Source organism: Onychomys torridus, chromosome 1 (genome assembly GCF_903995425.1).
Source record: "Onychomys torridus chromosome 1, mOncTor1.1, whole genome shotgun sequence".
In the NCBI taxonomy this organism is placed as follows: Eukaryota; Metazoa; Chordata; class Mammalia; order Rodentia; family Cricetidae; genus Onychomys; species Onychomys torridus.
In genome coordinates this window covers 61,299,593-61,321,182 of record NC_050443.1, presented here as the reverse complement: position 1 = coordinate 61,321,182, position 21,590 = coordinate 61,299,593, and the positions used below count along the sequence as shown (strand labels likewise).

Here is a 21,590-nt window from a genome sequence, read left to right as displayed (position 1 = left end):
CAGCCTGGTCTACAGAGCTAGTTCCAGGACAGCCAAGGCTGCACAAAGAAACCCTGTCTCGAAAAACGAAACAAAACAAAAAGTGGAATATTAAAACATGAAAAGGAGCCAGCAAGCTGGCTCAGCAGGCAAGGGTGCTTGTCTGCTGCAGGCCACAGGAATATATCATCATAAGAACTCAGCTGGTTATGGCAAAGTCACTACCTGGAGGGATCAAGGAATTCCTCCACAGGAAGCCAAATTCCAAGGAGCTTTTGGTGTTACTTGGCTTGTTATATATCAGCTGTATTCTGTTATGAAAATCATGTGTGCCTTCATAATTTTCCCAATTGACTTTTCCCCTAGAAGGGCTAACAGTGTGGACTCTCTGGACATACACATTCAAGGTATTTGGAGAACAGCCTCAGGAAAAGCTTCCTCTGAAATCAGATATCTCCCTTAGCCACTTTCAAGGACTAGCAGTAATAACAGTCCACATGAAAGTCTCCTGATTTAAGGTAAATTCCACAAGGAGACACCACCTAGGTCAGGTGGATGTTAAGTAATAGCTTTACACAATTCAGCTTGGACCCTCCTTTCTTACAGACTTACTAACTTTATAGACCTCTAACTCCTTACCTAACCACTTCTAGGAATATTTAGATAACATTGTGCACTAACAGCTATGCTCAGCCAGAACCCCAGTTCAAGACTCCCTGTAATTATCATCATTGGCAGCATCCGGCCAGATCCATCCCCAGACGGAGGAAAGTACCTTAGCAGAGATACCTCTGTACTCTCTAAGAACAGACTTAAGCATCCAGGCTACCTGTTTGAGAAGGCCTGAAGGATGTGCCAATTAAGCTTAACTTCCTCCTTTCCCAAATCTTACCTCTAGTTCCAGATCTCCCTTTAACTACCACCAGAGGCATCTAGCTGTACACAGGTTGCCTAGCGACTGAGCACACTTTCCCCCACTCTGCAGAAAAACAGCAGATAGCTTGGACAGATAGGAGCCACAGGAAAAAAGAAGACAGTTTTATTTTCTCCCATTGACCTAGCAACTTATAGATTCTTAACATTTTCTACTAATCACGTTTAAGACTATAGTTGAGCACATAAGATCCCTCTTCTTAGATATTACCCAAATTTAACCTTTAGTTAATTCATTTCCCCATTGGTCACTTCCCTTTGCAAATGATAATTAACAGTTATTGCCTCTCAATGTGATTCTTATCACCCCTCTGTTTGACCCTGGAAGCCTGGCTTTATATACCAGGACTTCCAGGGCACAAGGGACAGAGAAGAGAAAAGAGAATGGAAGAACTAGATAGGTAAGACCTTGAGAGGAACAAACTGAGATGGGGAAGAACTAGATTGAAGGACTAGAAGAGAGTACTAGAGGAACGAGATGAAAGATGAGGAAGGGCCAGATAGGGAAGTCCTAGCTGGGTAAGAACAAGGTGAAAAGGCCCTAGGTGAGGCAGAATCAAGACAAGAGAATTAAGATAGAACTTAGAGGGATCAATAGATAAGTATAGAGAGAAATCAGGCAAGAAAGGAGCTAGGCACGAGAACAGAAGTGAAGCTGCGTATACAGGATATTATGTCAGAGGAATTAAAGCAAGTGGACTATAGAGCTCAGTGTGCTGAGATTCTATTTCCTGAAAATAGTCCTCGCCGTTAGTAGTTCCCTCTCCTGAGCCCCTGGGATGTATAATATTAAGGCTGGGCCCTCTAACAAGACTTGTCACAAAGCCTGGCCACATGAGTTGGGTCCCTGGGACCCACTGGTAGAAGGGAGAATCAACACATGGTTTTCTGACTTCAACACTGGTACTCTGGCATGTGTGTACCTGCTCCCACACAGCTACCCACCCAGCCATACACACACTGAATACCTCTTTTTAAAAGGGGGAAAAAATAGTAAAAGGCACTACTCCCAAAAAAGCCAGGGCCATCAGGAATTTTGTTTTCTTTTTAATTTCTGAATTTCCCATCTGTTTCTATTTTCTTTTTGTTCCTTTTTCTTTTATGGGTGCTGAGGATCCAGCCCAGGGCTTTATGCAGGCTCTGCCACACACTCAGTCCCTGGCCCAAGTTCCTGTAACATCTCTAATGGCAGACATTTTTCAAGGAGGGTACAAAGACAGAGGAGAGCTGGGGCTCATCAATTTAGTTTTGAACTTGGTGGGTTTGAGAGGTCCACAGAATCTCCAAGTGGAATATCCCACTAGATAAAAGCATCCAGTGCACTAGCAGTAATACTGGATGGGGACTGTGCTGTGGAATAGTACTTTAACTAGGCAAAGATGTGTTACATTTGTTTATGTTGTGGAAAGGTGTGTTACATTTGTTTAAAGATGTAAGGATGTGTTACATTTGTTTAACGATGTAAGGATGTATTTAACTATGTAAAGATGTGTTGCATTTGTTTCACCTTGCCTGCCTAAGGCACCTGATTGGTCTAATAAAGAGCTGAATGGCCAATAGCTAGGCAGGAGAGGGATAGGCAGGGCTGGCGGGCAGAGAATAAATAAGAGGAAGACTCCAGAAAGAAGAACAAGAGGAAGAAAAGAGGAGAGAATGAGGGAGATGCCTGGGGCTGGAAGCCAGGCAGCTGCCAGCCAGACATAGAGCCAGCAGGAAAGTAAGATATACAAAAGGAAAAGGTAAAAAGCCAGGAGGCAAAACACAGAGAGAAATAGGTTAAGTTAAAAGAGCTAGCTAGGGGTTGGGGATTTAGCTCAGTGGTAGAGCACTTGCCTAGCAAGCGCAAGACCCTGGGTTCGATCCTCAGCTTAAAAAAAAAAAAGCTAGCTAGAAATGAGCTAAGCTAAGGCTGAGCATTCACAACTAATAAGAAGTCTCCGTGTCATGATTTGGAAGCTGGTTGGTGGTCCAAAAGAAAAAGCCTGCTACAGGACTGGATTTGGGAATTGATCTGAAAGAAATGCAGCTGAGGCCTTCAAGATGGCTGAGCAAGCAAAGGCTTGCCATCAAGCCTGATAACCTGAGATCTACCCTGGAAAGTCACATCATGGAAGGAGTGAACTGACCGTCGTAAGTTGTCCTCTGACTTCCATATACACATGTGGCATACACACACACACACACACACACACACACACACACACACACATACATATGTGCCCCCACCCCTGCCCACACAATCAATTAATCAATTAAAAGTTATTTTAAAAGAGAAAAGGATGATGAGGTCCAGCCGAAGCATCAGAACAAAAGCCACTCACAGAACTGCTCAAGTGTGCAGAGCAGGACCCTGGAGTCTGCATCGCTAAGGTGAGAGGAAATGAAAGCATCCAGAAGGAACCTGAGTTAGAGTGGCCAAAAGCAGGCATGGCCAGTCACTACAAGGAGGCCCCAGCACTCTGGCAAGATGCGGCTTGAGATGGACTGGATCTAGCAAGTAAGCCCCAGGTAGGTGTGAGCAGTGTCAGAGAGAGAGGGTGTGGACACAGACCAGGAGCCAGGTAACACTGGGAAGGGACGAGAGGCTCAGGGATGGCTAGCACAGACAGCATTTCCCAGAGGCCAGGCTGGCAGGGAAGGCTGGAGAGCAGGAGCTGGTGATTTGTGTTTTGAAAAGGGAGAGTCTTGCACTCTCTCTCAAAACAAGCAGATAGTCATAGGTGGCAGCAAAGATCTGCTCTCCTCGAAGCCCGGCTGGGGATGAGAGAGGGTCTGGCTGAAGGTTCCCCTCCCCTCCCCCAACCAACATCCCTGGCCTTCTCTGGACTTGTTCCATTCCGCCACTACCACTGGGGCATGCCTGCTGCTAGGGATGTCACACAGCAGGTAACTTAGGTACTGGTTCAGAAACCCTATCCCTGCCCTATGGCTTCTCCTTATCAATGCAAGGAGCTGGAACTATCCACGGCCCAGGGTGGTGACATCATTCTGCTCTCCCAGAAGCCAGAGCTGTGTACTATCTAGTCAGCTGGGGTGATTGACCATGTGAGGGGCTCCAGGGCAACCGGCTGGCTACAGCCCCAGGCTCAAGCCAGGAAAACACGTCCAGGATTGGCAGAGCGGGTGTCAGAAGGCTTGTTCTAAGTGCAGATGAGGACTGTCGGTGACGGGGAAGCTGCGTTTTGGGATGACGTGGTGAATGGCGATGGAGGGAGGGAATTGGGAGAGGAGAGGGGGTGGCTGTTGGGTAGCTTAGTGATGAAGCATTTGCCTAGTGTTTGAGGCCCTGGTTGGAGGCCAAGCAGCCCCACCCCACCCCCCACCCCTGCACCAGAAATAATAGAAGAAAAGCACAAAGGGAAGGGAAGGGGAAGGGAGGGAAGGGAGGGGAGGGGAGGGGAGGGGAGGGAAGGGAGGGGAGGGGAGGGAAGGGAAGGGAGGGGAGGGGAGGGAAGGGAGGGGAAGGGGAGGGGAGGGAAGGGAGGGGAAGGGGAGGGAGGGAGGGTAGGCACAAGTTTTCTAAGGCAGGATATGTAATAATGTCCCTGTGGCCAGGATGATCTCACAAAGCCACCTTTGGACCAACAGTGCCTAGGATGGCAGGCGCAGAGTGGGTAACACCCGTACTGAGGAAGGATGAAGGAAGGACATAGCTCCTGCTGTGTCCTGGTGGGAAGTTCTACTATGAGCCAGCTGTCCATTGATATATGGTGGCTCATTGACCCTCAAAGCAATTGAGATGGTGGTGACCATCTCTACCTGACCAACGTCTACACCGAGGCTCTGAGGTGTGGGCTGCCTTCCAAGGTCACACAATTGAGAATGGGCAGAAACCTAGCTGCCAGGAAGGTTGCCAAAGTCCTGCAGGGCTGAGGCATTTGCCCTGGGGAAAGTTTGCTTCTCTGTGTCCCTGCAATAGGCTGAGTCTCCCCAATTCACATGATAAAACCAAAGCCAGGATTCAGGATGAAAAGGGCCAAGGAGGTGATTGGGTCACGAGTGTAGATTGGGTCATGAGTATAGCCCTCATGAATGAAGTCTGCTCCCCTTATGCAAGAGCGCTCTAGAGCACTCCCCCCTGTCTTCTACCATAGCATCCCGTACTCTGAGGACCATTGCTCCAGAGTCTCCACTGTACCACACCCTTGGAACAAACTTTATCCTGCCTGGAAATCAAACCTGTTCAAACTGGCTGCCTTTCCTCGGCCATCCCACGTCTTTCTCTCAACCCTTCCCACTCAGTCCTGGCTCTCTTCCCACTGCTTCTCTGAAAATAGTACGGTTTACCTGAGGGGATTAGAGTCTGCCTCAGGCAGATACCCTCAAACTCAGGGGAGATTAAAAAAAAAAAGTCTCTTTCACCTTAGGGGCTCCTCAGGGGGAGCAGTTGAAGAACAATTCTTAGCTGAGTAGGTGGGGCCTGAGCCAGAGGCTGGAGCCATCCATTGTGAAAGGCAGAGGGAGTGTAATCTTGGGTTAGCCAGACCCAGCAAGAAAGCAGGAACTGGGGATGTGAGGAGGGGGGTACAGGGGGATTGGGTGGAAAGTTACTAGAAGGGAGATGGAGCCAGGCAGGGGTGGGGGCAGGGGTGGGGGCAGGGGGGGGGGGGGTGAGGGTGACTAATCTAGCAGACACAGCCAGGACGGGACACCATGTGGACTGTGCCGAACTCTGGGCCCAGGAGAAGCTACAGGCTGAAGAAGTCCCAGGGTGATTCTACTTCCTGAAGAAAAGATCATGTGGACCAAGTCCCAGCAGGAGACAGCCTGGCTTCTAAAAATCTGCAGGCGCTCAGGGAAGGCGTCTCTGGAGTGGACACTGGCCAAAAACTTAGACTAGATTTGGGAGATTCTTCACAGGAAGAGCTCAATACCTGACCCGACCTTGAGGGCAAGTCTCAATGTTGAAAGGGAGGGAGGGGTGTGTGTGTGTGTGTGTGTGTGTGTGTGTGTGTGTGTGTGTGTGTGTATCTGCGTCCTGTGTCCTGGCCTAGCTAAGGTTGCCATTGGCTAACATACTGATGAGGAATTTATGTGCAGGACTGATCTCCCAGGGTCCAGGAAATTTCTTGGACTGGACCACAAACTGCTGAGGCTGGTCAGGGATGAGCCATGTGTTTCTCCTTCCCTCACTGAATATCTAGTCCTCAAATATTTTGTTAGCATGAGCACATTTCCAGTGTTAGTAAGGGTGCTCCTGGGTTTACAAGAAAAACACACCACTACTGGTGTCATCTCAGAGTGTGAGGAAGGGGCTGACTCTTGTTACTGGAAGCACGGTGACAGGTCTAGCCCAGGACAACCCTGCCTCCCTGAGTGATTATGGACCAGAGCTTGGCTAGACCCTCTGTAAGTCAAAGGGGAGAAGTCAAAGGCCACGGGGCTCCTGCCTAGCTCTGACAGTTCTAAAGGGTGATTGGAGGAGAGACACGTGGGAGATGTGTGCGTGTTCTTCCAGAGAGGGGAGGACACAGAGCCATCCCAGGGACACTGACAGTCTGACTAGGGAGCCTTCGAGAACCGGCTGCCGCTTGGCTGGCCTGGAGCCCCTTCCTTCCTTAGGAGGTTTTCCTGTCCATCAACAGCCAGCTTCTTCACTCTCAGCCTTGGACTCCTGGCATGACAAGGGAGGTCAGGGGTGTGTCCTGACTGTGTCTCATGTGTGCCATCAGCCTCTGTCTGTCTGTCTGTCTCTCTCCTTCTCTCCCTCCCTTCTCCCAACTTCCTTCTTTCTCCTTTCTAATGTTGCTAAAGCTTGTTGGATACCAGCCTGGTAAATATTTGCCACCACCTCAAGGTAGCCTCCTCATAGTTAAAACTGGAAATCAGAACCAGGATGGACCAAGGCAGATAGATCCCCGAGCACCTGGATCCAGCAGGACCTGAAGTCCCTGTACTTTCCAATCATAAAATTTAATCTTTTCTGTGTCCTAAGGCCTGTTGGAGCTTGCCTTTCTGCATATACAACTCATTAACAAAAGAGTTAAACATTGAACAGGAAGTACAGCCCAGACTCCCAGATACAGTCCCAGGTTAGCCGTGAGACACTACAGAGGAAAACCAGGCAAAGGCTCCATGCCCATCGCTGTTTTTCCCAGGCAGGGATGCCGTCTGCCTTCATTGCTCTTATCCTGTATTAGACCCCTAACAGAAGCTTGGGACTCTAGGGGGCCCTGAAAATATAATCGATCATAGGTCCTCCAGGGAGCTAGCTGGCTGCCTTGGTTACCAGTGCCCGCCTCTCCTGGGAGATACTCCAAAGGATACTTTTCTCCTTTGGTTTTGTGTTTTGAGACAAGGTTTCTCTATGTAGCCCTGGCTGCCCTAGAACTCACTCCCTAGACCAGGCTGGCCTTGAACTCAGAGATCCACCTGCCTCTGCTTCTGGGTGCTGGGATCAAAGGTGTGTGCCACCACTGGCCGGCTAGAGGATGCATTTCTAAGGGTTACTTCCATTCAATCAATGCTTTAGCCCCATGGCTCCAGCTTCAGAACACAAGAGCTCAGCTCCTCCAGATGCTGGATGCAGGGTAACTGGTTCAAGCCCAATCAGAACCTTGCCACAGGACCTATCCAGCTGGCAGGGAAGACAGGGTCCATGCTAGCTGGAAGACCGAACATCTGGTGTTGATGGGGTAAACACAGTGTGAGAGATGAGGCTGACCCTGGAGGCTAAAAGAGACTGTGAGACCGTAGCTGTTTTGAGGCCTGGTTCTGGCCTCTGCCTGGTCCACCTGCCCTTCTAGTTCGTGAGCCAAGAAGCAGCCCTGCCCCCCCCCCCAGCTAGGTGTGAGCGGGGGTTTTGTCCTGCTCAACCAGCAACCTCAAAGAATGCTATCTCTTATAAGCCAGGAGGAGAACAGATGTTCTGAGACCCAGATCCCCTTCCACCTAAGGAAAGGGCTCTACCCCTGTGGGACTGGACTAGGCCCTCTGATAGGCAAGACAGTTGTTTAGCTTGAACTGTTTAGGGGGACCCCAGGCAGTGGGATGGGGATCCATCCCTGGTGCATAAACTGGCTCTTTGGAGCCCAGTGCCTATGGTGGGACACCTTTGTGCAGACTTGGTGCAGGGGGGAGGGGCTTGGACCTGCCTCAACTGAATGTTCCAGGCTCTGCTGACTCCCCATGGGAGACCTTGCCTTGGAGGAGGTGGGAATGGGGGGTGGTTTGGGGAGGAAGGCTGGGGGGAGGGAAGAGGGAGGAGAAGGGATTTGTGGTTGGTATGTAAAATGAATAGAAACTCTCTTAATAATAAAACTTTAAAATTAAATAGATAGATAGATAAATAGATAAAAGAAAAGAGCTCTAATGCCAGGGCACAGAAACTAAAAAGCAAGCACATTGGGCTGAGGCTCTTTTCTTAACTAGCAGGCCAGTGACTTGGCACAAGCGACAGCCAGTCTAAGCCTCAGGCCCCTCATCTATAAAGGGGATAATGGTATTTTCTCTGAAGCATTAGCGTGAGACTGAAATTAAATAGTCTGGCCACATCTTCTCTAAGTTGTAGCAGTTATTAGGACTTTCTCCCCTTGCCCCAACCCCCAAGCTTTTCTCCTTCTCTTCCACTAGAACATCCGGCACTGAGTGGGACAAAGTGGTTTGTAATGACCCTGAATTGCTTCATAGTCTGCGGTCAGCCCTTGAGGGATTAGAGGCCTTGGGCCTTGCTGTGGGAGCTGGAGAGAAGGGTCCTTGAATCTGGCATGGTGTTGCATGCCTGTAAGCCCAGCACTTCCCAGGGACAGTAGAAGGATCATGAATTTAAGTTCATACTCAGCTCTGTGATGAGGTCAAGGCCAACCTGGGCTACGTGAGACCCTATCCCAGCACTCAGGAGGCAAAGGCAGGCAGATCTTTGTGAGTTTAAGGCCAGTCTGGTCCTCAGAGAGTTCCAGGACAGCCAGAGCTACATAGGAAACCCTGTCTGGAAAAAGAAACAAAGGTAGTTCAGCCCTTGTGTTAGACCACAGGGAAATGACTCCAGGGCCATACAGTCACAGGGACGTGGATTCCTAGCGAGCACAAAGGGACTTCCCAGGACCATTCCAGATTCATCACTCATTTACTTCATTCATTCAGCAAACAACGGAGTCCCTGGGCTTGGCTTTGTGAGGCTTAAGACTGAATGGAGGATACAAAGTGAGACAAGCCTTGTCCTCAAATGGTAAATACTCTTGGGACAGCAACGTGGAATCGAGAGATAAATGATACACAGCTGTCTGTTGTCCCTACCCTGGCTTCCCATGGCTATAACACATTTTCTTTGCTGGGCCTCTTCCCAGCACACACACTAGCATAGTGCCTACCGTCTTTCCTATCTGCTGTTGACATGTTAACCAACCATTGATGGAGTCGGGATTGCTCAAAACTCTTCAGCGGTTCCTCAACTCGTGGAGAAAACCCAGATGCCGGGCACACATGGTAACACATGCCTGTAATCCCAGAACTCAGGAGGATCACAAGTTTGAGGCCAATTTGGACTATATCCAGGCTCTGTCTCAACAGAAGATCCCAGATGCCTCAGCTTGGCATTAAGACCCTTCAAGCCAGAGTCCCACTGAACTCACAGACCATCTCTAGTCCCCTTCGAGACGTTTTTCATGCCTCAAACTGGGGCTGGCTCTGTGCTTCCCCCCAGCTCCCCCCAGCTTCCCCCAGCTTCCCCCCAACTTCCTCCCAGCTTCCCCCAGCTTCCCCCCAGCTTCCCTTCAGCTTCCCCCAACTTCCTCCCAGCTTCCCTTCAGCTTCCCCCCAACTTCCTCCCAGCTTCCCCCAACTTCCTCCCAGCTTCCCCCCAGCTTCTCCCAGTTCCCCTCCCAGCTTCCCCCAGCTTCTTCCCAGCTTCCCCCATCTTCCTCCCAGCTTCCCCCATCTTCCTCCCAGCTTCCCCCCAGCTTCCCCCATCTTCCTCTCAGCTTCCCCCCAGCTCTCCCGAAGCTTCCCCCCAGCTTCCCCCCAGCTTCCCCCCAGCTTCCCCCCAGCTTCCCCCCAGCTTCCCCCCAGCTTCCCCCCAGCTTCCTCCCAGCTTCCCCCCAGCTTCCTCCCAGCTTCCTCCCAGCTTCCTCCCAGCTTCCCCTCAGCTTCCCCCCCAGCTTCCCCTCAGCTTCCCCTCAGCTTCCCCCCAGCTTCCCCTCAGCTTCCCCTCAGCTTCCCCTCAGCTTCCCCCCAGCTTCCCCCCAGCTTCCTCCCAGCTTCCTCCCAGCTTCCTCCCAGCTTCCCCCCAGCTTCCCCTCAGCTCCCCTCAGCTCCCCTCAGCTCCTCCCAGTTCCCCCCAGTTTCCCCCAGCTTCCCCCAGCTTCCCCTCAGTTTCCCCTCAGCTTCCTCCCAGCTTCCCCTCAGCTTCCCTCAGTTCCCCCAGCTCCTCCCTAGCTTCCTCCCAGTTCCCCCAGCTTCCCCTCAGCTTCCTCCCAGCTTCCCCCAGCTCCCCTCAGCTCCCCCCAGCTCCTCCCTAGCTTCCTCCCAGTTCCCCCCCCCCAAGCTTCCCCTCAAGCCTTTGCCCACACTATTTCATCTTCCTGCTTCCGGCTCCAGGACCTCCCAACCCTTTGTCCTGGAACTCTTCCACATTTTAGGGGTCTCACTCAGTGTCCCTCAGCGTCCCTAGTGACAAGTTCTCTCCCACAGGCTCTGCATCTGCCTCCGGCACCGGAAGCCCGCACACTGGAGGTAGGGCTGTTGTATATTGTTTGAAGCCAAGAAGCTGTCAGGGCTCTACCATGAGATGCCTTTGAGAAGTGACCTGCAGCGGATCTTCACCTCCTTCCCCTGGAACTTTGGGTGCCCCTACTCAGTTTTGCAGATGTGAGAAGAACAGGCCTCACACCCTGTGGGAGCGGTACTCAGGTGAGCTTGTGGCATGGCCAAGGCTACCCTTCCCAATATCTCACACAATGGATCCCTCCAGGGCAAATCTGCCCAGGGTTGGGCAGTCTCTAGGAACCTGGCACACCTTTCCTGGTGGTACTGGCATCATTCACACTCTGGACAGGCTGGATCTTTCTCAAAGGGCCACTGAGCTCCAAGGAAAACTGGTAAGAATTAAAGGCCGAAGCTTCAGAACCTGCCTACATGGTCTGTGCAACCCCTCCATGGGTTTAGTGGCTGGACAGGCAACAGTGCTTCATCTCCCTGTTACTATGGCATCAGAGGCAGAAAACTGGGGCCAGCCTGTCACTCACTCTGCCTGGCTTTTGGAAATGCGGTGTAAGTTTGGAGTGAGCTTCAGGGTCTCTAGACAGTTTGGCTGTAAAGCAGACTATACTAAAGGGAGGCTGTGCTCAAGTACTCACTAACCGAGGCATTTCAGAGGCTTGGCCAGGTTAAGAAGAGAAACATAATCACAACTCCATCCAGAACAGCAGTGTCTCCGGCCTGAGCTGTTTTGAACCAGGCCTGGGCTCTGCCATGAGACAATGGGGTTTGTAAAACAGAAGGGTAACTTTAATTTTAATTTCTCCTGTAATATTTTGCATGACTGTAGATGTACAATAAAATGTTGAGAGAGCAGAAGAGAGAGAGAAGAGGGGGAAGGAAGAGGGAGGAGAGAGGGAGGGAGCTGCAGCCTATGACTGGAATAAGAGCCGGGAGGCCTCTGAGGAGGAGGCTGGCTGTGAAGGAGGGTCTCACAGGAAACTGCATTTACAGAACCAGTGTCCCTGCAGCAAGTTGGGAGCTGTTTCTCAGTGGCCACTTCTTGACCTCAGCTTTCTAGCAGTTCTGTGATTAGCGTTTACAAAAAATAATGCAGAAATAGCAGACTTGCCCACATTTAACAAAATACAGCACAAATATCATCAAACAGGTTGCTGGGTCCTTCCCCACCCTGAGCTCCAGCTTCATTAGCACCCTAGGGACCAGCCTGTGTTCACTGGAACCCTCATGGGCCTGGGGTCAACTCCTCTGAGCTCAGCTGGCTCCCACGGCTGGGACCTGAGCTCAGACCCCTGCTGGAGCAAGACTCAACTTACCTGAAAGGCAAAGACGTCCTTGACCAGAGCCTCCCCGAAGACAAAGCTGGAGCCGGCCACGGTGTAGCTCAGGAAGACCTAGAGGAGACACAAAGACAGTGGGACTCGGAAGGGAGGAGGGGCAGCCACAGCCAGAAAGCCCGGCTGGAGTGAGTAGGTCCAGCCCGGATGAAAGAAGGGCGCCATGGCCACAGGCCTTCCTGCCTCAAGATGTACCAGCTCTGGGACACAGTCCCTGTGCACAGCCTCCAACAGCAGTGTTTAATTTAATAAGACCTACAAGAGTCAAAGCTGGCCAAGAGGTGGTGGCTCATGCCTTTAATCTCAGCACTCTGGAGGTAGAAGCAGGTGGATCTCTGTGAGTTCGAGGCCAGCCTGGGCTACAGAGTGAGTTCGAGGCCAGCCTGGGCTACAGAGTGAGTTCGAGGCCAGCCTGGGCTACAGAGTGAGTTCCAGGAAAGGCGCAAAGCTACACAGAGAAACCCTGTCTCAAAAAAACAAAAAAAAGTGGGGGGGAGAGTCAAAGCTGTAAACGTTGTTACATGTAGTTTATCATGGTGAGTTTGACATTGACCTGACTACACTGAGACACTGTCAAAACAAAACAGATATATAACTTCAAGAGCTAGTTCATGCCTGTAATCTCACTGGGGAAATGGAGGCAGGGGGATTGCCAGGTGTTCAAGGCCAGCCTGGGCTATTCAGTGAGACTGTCTCAAAAAGCAAAATAAGCAAACATCAAGCCCTGAAATTTGAGGGGATAGCTCAGTTGGGACACTGCCTGCCTCAATGGAACAAAGACCTAAGTTTGGATCCCCAGAATCCATAGTTTTAAAAAACAAGGTGTGGGACTGGGTGCTTAGAACTCCAGTGCTGGGAAAGTGGACACAGGGACCCTCAGGATCTCTGCACAGCCTTCCTACTTGGCAAGCTCCAGGGCAGTGGGAGACCCTGTCTCTAAAGAAAGAGATGTTGCCTGCGGAACAACACCTAAGACTGTCTTCCAACCTTTACATACATGTACACTTATAGCTATACACGTGAAGACACACACACACACACACACACACACACACACACACACACACACTAAGCCAGGTTAGCTCCAAGAGTTTTTACATGCAACAACTCTTAATAATAAAAACCAGATGATATCAGCCTGGCATGGCGGTGCATGCTTTTAATCCCAGCACTTGGGAGGCAGAGGTAGGCAGGTCTTTGTGAATTTGAAGCCAGCCTGGTCTACAGACTGAGATCCAGACCATCAAAGGCTACATAATGAGACCCTGTCTAAAAAAAAATAAATAAATAAAGGCAACTGAAAAAAAGAAAACAAAACCAAGTATGACTTCAATAAACATTCTTTCTAAATCCAAGTGCTAAGTGGGTAATTTTTGTTGTTAGTAATTTGAACTCATATACATCCTAAGCCACTGAAAAGCACTGCACGTCACATGACCTGGCATCTGCACACCCTGAGAACCTCACCATCTGGGAATCCATGGACACCAGACCCAGCCTCTGAAAGGATGAGAATGGCTGGGTTCCTTGCTGGTGGCTCCTGTGAGCTCCTGGCCAGCCCATCCCACCCCACCCCCACCCTGGTCCTCACCCCAGCTATGGGGCCCTAGTTTTGCTGGTCCCAAACCAACTCTGCAACCTCCACACTTATGTTCTCCTAAATCAAGTGGCCTCTCCCCAACTCTTCGGAAGCAGGGTCCAACATACACACCTGGATCTGATCACCCAGCCACTGGAAAGCAACAAATCCTGGTTCTGTTCTGATGACAAAGAGACCCAGCACAAACTGCAGCCCAAGGCCCCAGGACACAGTCCGCCATGACACCTGCCAGCCAAGAGAAAGGTCCTAGTGAGCTGAGATGCTTGGGGGATTCACAGGTCCACAGCGGGGGGGGGGGGGGAGGGGGGGAGAGTGGGGGGGTCAAAGGGGGAGGACACCACGAGCGAGCTTTGTCCTGCCTGCAGCTGCCTGGGTCCAGCCCAGCACTGGACCTGGACCTGCTGCTGACAGTCACACGGACGGATTCAGACTAGGCCAGGCTCTTGGCAGCTGGGAGACAGGGATAGTACAGTTTTCTGCAGACTGTTGTGCTGTTTGCCTGGTCTCGAGCATGACACAGCATTCGATTCTCAGACCATGATGGCCTTAGGATATAGACATAAGCCTGCCCAGGCCCAGCTCCTCTCCAGCTCAGTGTATGACTCCTGTCTGCCTGGACCCTCACCATCTACCCTCCATGGGCTCTCAGCCCCCTGATCTCAGGTCTCTTGATGGACCATGTGACAGAGGAGAGCCCAGGCCCTAGGGCTGCTTTTCCCACTCAGCACGGAATGACTCCTTGAGACCCCTCCCTCGGACACGTGTGCAGCCATGCTCTGAAGCGCACAGGGGTCCTGATTCTGGGGCATGGTTGCTTAGCTATGGAGACAGTGAGAGAAGAGCCCATCCACCCAGTACAGCAGGGACTTCCCTCGTGCACAGGACACTCTGTGTATCAGTCACCTGGAGGGCCAGCCTCACTCCAGTGCTTCTAGCTCAATAGGTAAGTCAGGCCTAAGATTTAGCATTTCTAATATGTTTCAAGGAGATGCTGTGGGTCTGGGAAGCAGACCTCAGGATTCCCTATTGTAAGCTAATGATTTCAGGATACTCTGGGATTCTTCCACAGAACCGGAAGCTCTCAGGTCCCCTATTTTCTGGGGTGGGGTGGTTCCAGAGCTCACAGACCTAAGGAACATGTCACTAAGGAAATAAACAACCCCAGTGGTCTGTGAGTTTGGAGATATAACAGGAGTCCTCCCCAGAAAGCCCCCTGTTCCCTGGGGAACTCAAGGACTTCTTAGATACCTTTCCACTTAGGGTCTCCAGGCCCAGTATGTCCCTCAGCAGCTGCACAGGGAACTTGTCCCAGTGCACATTGCTCTTCCCCAGCTGAACCTCAGGTGTTCTCCCAACAGGAGCATCCATCTCCCCCCAGCCCCAGCCCCAGCCCACAGAGAGCATCCACTGGCTTCCAGCCTGGGTAGCCAGCTGAACACTCACGGCACGGTGATGCTTGGAGCCAGCGAAGAGGAGCGTGAGGAACACACAGATCCCTGCAAAGGACACCAGCTGCTCGGGCCGCTGGGAGGTGTCCAGAGATAGCCACAAGATCAGGCCTAGGGCAGCAGCAAGGGCTAGACCTCTACAGGAGAGAGATAGGTAAGAAGCCATCAGCCTTAGCATCTCACACACACACACACACACACACACACACACACACACACACATACATACATACACACACACCCTTAGGGACCCAGGGAAAGAGTGACTCTTCCTAGTACTCTACACAATGCCCTGTGAGTTACAGGTTCTTTACTCTGATGGTTGGGAACAGACCCTCTCCTTGGCTCTCAGCAATTCCAGACCCATTTGCCTCCCATCCTTTTGGGTGGGTCTTTGGGATAGTTTCATCAGAGGCATTCACTAATCAGAACTCAGCTAGATGTGCCAGAGAAACACTGTGGCTCTCTGGAGCTTTCTTTCTGGGCAACTGCTCTATTTCCAGTTTAATATGCCATCACTGTAGAAGGCACAAACAACAATCTTTGGCTGAATTCCAGCGGTCCACATGGTGCTGCTCCTGCAGATGCGCAGGATGCAAGAACTATAGGACCTGACTTCTTCCAGTAGACTGCGAAGAAGGCTGGGAGCAGTCTAGGGGATGTGGGGGTAGAGGCCTGTGGCAGAAATAAGACCACCCTGGACAGCCCCAGAACAGTGGATGTATGAGCAACATCCAACGTCAGCCTCGGAAAGGCACAGGCATTGATGTACAATCCCAACCCATGGGAACAGCACTGTAGACTGAGCCCAGCAAAGCCATGGGGCTGAGTTGTCCAACCACCCCAGGCTGCCCAGGAAGCAGCACATGGAGGAGTTAAAATAATTCTGGAATCTGAAGATTTAAGGTCTTGAGCTGGCAAGATGGTTCAGTGGATAAAATCGCTTGCCATACCATCCTGATGACCTGAATTCCACCCCCCATGGTGGAAAGAGAAAACCAACTCCTGATAGTTGTCTTCTGACCTCCACATACATCCACGCCCACCCACAACTATCATGCGCATGCACACAATAACAAATATAATAAGATAGGTTTTGTTGTTGTTGTTGTTTTGTGTTTTTTTTTTAATTAAAGCCCTGCCGGGCGGTGGTAGAACACATCTTTAATCCCAGCACTCAGGAGACAGAGCCAGGTGGGTCTCTGTGAGTTCGAGGCCAGCCTGCTCTACAGAGTGACATCCAGGGCAGGCACCAAAACTGTTTTGATGTACAGGCTCACAGCTAAAAGGAGTCTGCCCTGACCCTCGGGTGAGACTTTGGACTCTGGCCTCTCCAGTCCATGTCAGACCAAGTAAAGACTCTGAACGGTTGAGGCAGGAAGCCACGTTGTGTGTGTGAGAAGCATGGGGTTTGGGGTGGGCCAGGCAGGGATGCTATGGTTTGGGTGTGGTTTTTTCCCATCAAAACCCATGTTGAATCTGTTTTGTTTTGAGACAGAGTCATGTATAGACTAAGCTGGCCTCACACTTGCCATCCTCCCACTTCCAGCTCCAAAGTGCTGGGGTTATGGGTGCTCACCACCGTGTTTGGCTTTTCATGGTGAAATTAAGGGTCACTGTGCTGGAAGGAGAGTCCTTTGAGAAATAATCAGGTCCTCTCCTGCAGAGACAGGTTAGTTGTAGGGGACACGAGTGAATTGTCCTCCACGGCTGTGGATTAGTTACTGTGGGTAGCAGGCAGCTAGTATGAATCAAGGTTGGCCTCTGCTATTTCTGCTCTCCCAGGGGCTCTTGCTTATCCTTCTGCTGCTGTGAGCTGAAGCCTAAGGCCACACAAATGTCAGTGCCAACCTCTTGGAATGCTCAGACTCCAGAACTGTGAGCCAAGGTAAACCTTTCTTTTTTCTCTCTCTCTCTCTCTCTCTCTCTCTCTCTCTCTCTCTCTTTTGGTTTTTCGAGACATGGTTTCTCTGTGTAGCTTTGCACCTTTTCCTGGAACTCACTCTGTAGCCCAGGCTGGCCTCGAACTCACAAAGATCCGCCTGCCTCTGCCTCCCGAGTGCTGGGATTAAAGGCATGCGCCACCACCGCCCGGCTCAACCCTTCTTCTTTATAAATATCTCTGTCTGTAGTATTTCGTCACAGCCACAGAAAAGAGTGGCAGGGTATCTGATACGCTTTTTCCTAACTTCCCTCTCCTCTTGATGGTATCTCTGTGGTTTCCAAAACCAACTTTTTAAAAGATTTGTTTTATTTTTAATTGTGTATCTATGTGGGGGCATATGAATATATAGGTGTCTGCTGAGGCCAGAGTAGTGGATCCCCTGGAGCTGGAGTTACATCCAGTGTGGGTGCTGGGAACTCAACAAGGGTCCTCTGCAAGAATGGTAATGTTTTCTACCACTGAGCCACTTCTTACGCTCTAGGACTATTGAAATAATGTTTTATTAAAAATTATTTATTATTGGTGTGTGTGTATGTGTGAGTATGTGTGTGTGTATGTGTAAGTGTGTGTGTTTGTATGTGTGTGTATGTGAGTATGTGTGTGTGTTTGTATGTGTGTGTGTGTTTGTATGTGTGTGTGTGTTTGTATGTGTGTGTGTATGTGTGTGTAAGTGTGTGTATGTTTGTATATGTGTGTGTGAGTGTGTGTAAGTGTGTGTGTGTTTGTATGTGTGTGTGTGTGTGTGTGTAAGTGTGTGCGTGCATGTGGAAGTCAAAGGACAGCTTTTGGGAGTTAGTTCTCTCCTTCTACCTTGGACTCCAGGGATCAAACACCAAACTATTATTCAGAGACATGGCTAATTATATCAGAATCCCCTGGGGGCTCATTTAAAGTGTTGGCACATGGCCCGCCCTAAACTGTTGAAGTGAGCTCCAGGGATGTCCCCAGGCATCTGTGATCTCTGCAGCTGGCTGATAAGCTAGCCCCAGGTGATCCACCTAATAAGACATCATGGAAAGGCCTCTGTGCTTAGTGGCCAGGTTCTTGAATATAGAAAACTCTCACCAGCCTGGCTTTAGCCCTCACAAAAAACTGGCAAAATGCCAGAGCTGGCCTATGCTTTTTGAAGCTAACAAGCACCTCTGCCCAGGGAGGGCTCCAGGGGACAAGCAGGGTGAGACACATTCCTCTAGGAGGCCAGAGGCCTAGGGCTCACTCACCTTTTCAGCCAGAGGCTCAGGCGAGAATGGCCTTGAAACGTCCCACACCTCCTGAGCCTGGGCCCCAGCAGCCTCTTCAGCAGATCGTAGGTCAGAAAGACAAGAACCACACAGGTGATGACCAGCAGCGCCAGGGCCCTCTGGAAGTCCAGGAGGCAGGCGGTGATCAGGAAGGCGATGTAAGCTGCAGGAGAAGGCATTGGCCGGCTCAGCATGGGAAGACCACTGCTCTAAACCCTGGCTCTGCCCAGGGAGCATTAGGGGTAGGAAAGTCACCCAGTTCCTCCTGGCTTTCCTCATCCAGAAGTGAAAACACTTGTCCCTACTGTGTCAGAAGGTTATTAGGGCACTGGGGGCACAGCTCAGTGGTGAAGGCTTGCCCAGCATGCCCGAGGCCCTGGTAAAATGTGTAAAAAAGGCCTTTGCATGTTATAAAAGTGATGGCAGAGACTGAGAAACTGAAACGACATAATGGGCCTCAACAGTGCACCTGGCTGAGCCATGCTAGGTCTAGAGGACCAGGCTGGGTGAGTCAGTGACTCTAAGACTCCAGATCATGCCTCCACCCTACACTGTTAATCAATGATCTCTCTCTCTCCTCCTTCACTCCCTCCCGTCCCTCCCTCCCTCCCGTTTGTGTGTGTGTGTGTGTGTGTGTGTGTGTGTGTGCACGCGCGCGCGTTTATGTATGTGTGGGTGCCTGCTTGTGCCTAGGGTTGTTAGGTCTGGTTTAGGCCACACTCATCACAGCCCCCTTCTCTCTCTGCTCTCACAGAAATGGCAGGCACCCTACTAGGTCTGTGGGTCTGTAATCCTCATTTCTAAGAGTTCAGCAGGCTCAGGTTACTTGACTCTGGGAACCTGATAAGTCCCCTGCTGTGACCCTGCAGTAACTAAGGAGGATCGCTTCCACCTTCCCCTGCTGCCCAGGCAACCTGACTACAAGCACATATTATTGACTACTCATTAACTACTTGGCACATGACTGTCCTCCTCTCTTTGAAACCTTTAAGACTGTGGTTCTCAACCTGTGGGTCATAAATATCCTAGATATCAGATATTTATGTTATGATTCATGACAGTAGCAAAATTACAGTTATGAAGTAGCAATGAAAATAATTTTATGGTGGGGGGGGTCACCACGACATGAGGAACTGTATTAAAGGGTCGCAGCATTGGGAAGGTTGAGAACCACTGCTCTAAGAGAAGGAACCCCACTCTGTCTCCTGGGCCTGCACTCATCCAGTCCTGCCATGCTGCCTGCCCTTAGTATTAAGAACTCCACTGTAACAGGGCCCCAGACCTTAGCACAACTGACTTCACGATGGAATGACACCATGATGTCAGGCCATAAAACTCAGCATATAGACAGCACCACCTGTCAAAACGAAAACAAAGATCTAATCTATCAAAGCCCACAGTTCTGGGAAAGTCTCTGAACGTACTAACCTTGCTTTTTGGCTTCTGTAGTTTCGCTTCTGGCTCATTGTTCTTGTTAACTGAAGTGTGCTGACCCAGGACATGGTTTTTGCATTTAAAAGCTCACCCTGAGAAAGGCTGGGGACTACACTGGGATCTTGAACACCCCGGGTAGTCGCTGGCTGGCTAATAAAATGTTCTATTGGCTTGAACCCATGTCTCAGCAGTCTTCTCTGATGGACACCCCACAACACTACTAATACATCTCCTACCTAAGAGGACACTCATAATGGAGTTTTCACATGGATGTTGGGGACCTGTGCTGTGTGTCAAGCACTGTACTGGTGGAGCCATCCCCCAGCCTCACCAACAACAGTTTACCCCTCCAGTTTCCTGTTCCCTGGCCTGGCTCTCCTGTGGGCCACTGAGCCAGTCTGAGCGTTTGCCTTAGAAAAGGAACATGAAGACAGCCGAGGGGAAATGCTTCTCCCTGGCTTTTGAGGTTCAAAATCTAAGGTTCTTGAAGAGTAGAAAGGACTTGGCCACCAATGGAGAATGTGAGGTGAAGCAGTTCAAGGAAATATGAGTCTCACCTTACCCTGCCACCGGCTCTCACATTACTTACAGCAGGACATAGCAAGGGTCCTGGGGCCGGGGCCGGAAGATTGAGGTATAGACCTCACACACTGGCCTAAGCTCAGGGTGTTTGTGGCATGACAAGCTGAGGGACCCTAGGCCTTACTTCCTGAGAGGAGTCCCAACAGAGCACAGGCCTTCAGAGAGGAATGCTGTGTATGGCCTGTGGGTAGCAGAACTCGGGAGTGCTGCACACCACAGCAAGCACAGACGCTCTAGAAAAGCCCTGCAGTGGTGCAGTGAGGTGGGCAGGTGGGAGCCCAGGGTGGGTGCACCCTGGAGAAAGGAGACACCAGAGTCACCTGCCCTGAGAGAAGCTAGGACAGTTGCAGAAGTAGAGGACAGGTCAGTGGACACTGAGGAATGGTCGTGGTGAGGGCCTGCTGGAGAAAGGGTTCTGAAGGACAGTCCGGAGTCACAGAAATCAAGCTCCGGTCACTCCAGAGATGACAAACTTGAAGTTAATCAAGGCCAGCCTGGTCTACAGAGAGAGTTCCAGGACAGCCAGGGCTACACAGAGCAAAAAAGCTACACAGAGAAACCCTGTCTTAAAAAAGAAGAAGAAGAAGAAGAAGAAGAAGAAGAAGAAGAAGAAGAAGAAGAAGAAGAAGAAGAAGAACACACACAGCTGTCTTCAACCTTTGGTCACACCCTGACCCCTAACACTTCCTTCTTGCTCTTGGCAGGGAATGGTGTCTCATGCCTATGATTTCAGGAATCAGGAGTCTAAGGCAGGAGGAATCCCATGAGTTCAAGGCTAGCCTGCACTATACAGTGAACTTTAGGCCAGCCTAAGCTACAAAGTGAGACTCTTGTCTCAAAAACAAACAAAAATATTTCTGCAAAGAGTTAGTCATGTGCACTCACTCTCTTCCCTACTGGACCCCTCATCCATCCCCGTTTTTTTATTACAGGGTCTCACCTCTGTAACTCTGACTGACTTAGAACTCTCTGAGTAGGCCAGGCTGGCCTCGAACTCACAGAGATCTGCCTGCTTCTGCTTTCCGAGTGTTAGAATTAGAGGTATGCACCACTACCCTACAGCCACCTTTACATCCCTGTCCCTAAATCAGTGGACACTGCTCAGCCCTTATCCCTGACCCTCTATAGACATACTGTTGGCTTTCCCTCTTTGAAGCCCGTGGCTTCTGCAAGCTCTTATACGTAGCTGGTTGCAGACTTTCCGTCCCTAACTCATTTCTCAAATCACTCTGCAAAGGCCCTTTGGAAATGACTTCATCTGCCCATGGCTTAGAAATTCTACCCCTAGAAAATGGTTTTGATTTCCCCCTCCCAGTGGAGACCACCTCCTTCACCTGTGCTCTGTGGAAGGAACCATCGTGTGTCCCATTTCTATCCCAACCCCCGTCCTCCAAGCAGGAAGCTCCTCCATCCCGCACTCTCGCTTCCCAGGTTCAG

The 21,590-nt window shown here is 50.7% G+C and overlaps 1 protein-coding gene across 1 annotated transcript in view; it reads right to left on the bottom strand.

Moving 5' to 3' along the window:
* Nucleotides 1–21,590, bottom strand: part of Slc28a1 (solute carrier family 28 member 1) — a 49,721-nt gene that overhangs the window by 25,064 nt on the left and 3,067 nt on the right. The window contains exons 5-8 of the mRNA XM_036166621.1: nucleotides 18,117–18,300; nucleotides 14,947–15,088; nucleotides 13,615–13,728; nucleotides 11,883–11,960 (exon numbers count right to left, since the gene is read on the bottom strand). Coding sequence (XP_036022514.1) covers nucleotides 11,883–11,960; nucleotides 13,615–13,728; nucleotides 14,947–15,088; nucleotides 18,117–18,300 — 518 coding nt within the window. The remainder of the gene's footprint in view (nucleotides 1–11,882; nucleotides 11,961–13,614; nucleotides 13,729–14,946; nucleotides 15,089–18,116; nucleotides 18,301–21,590) is intronic.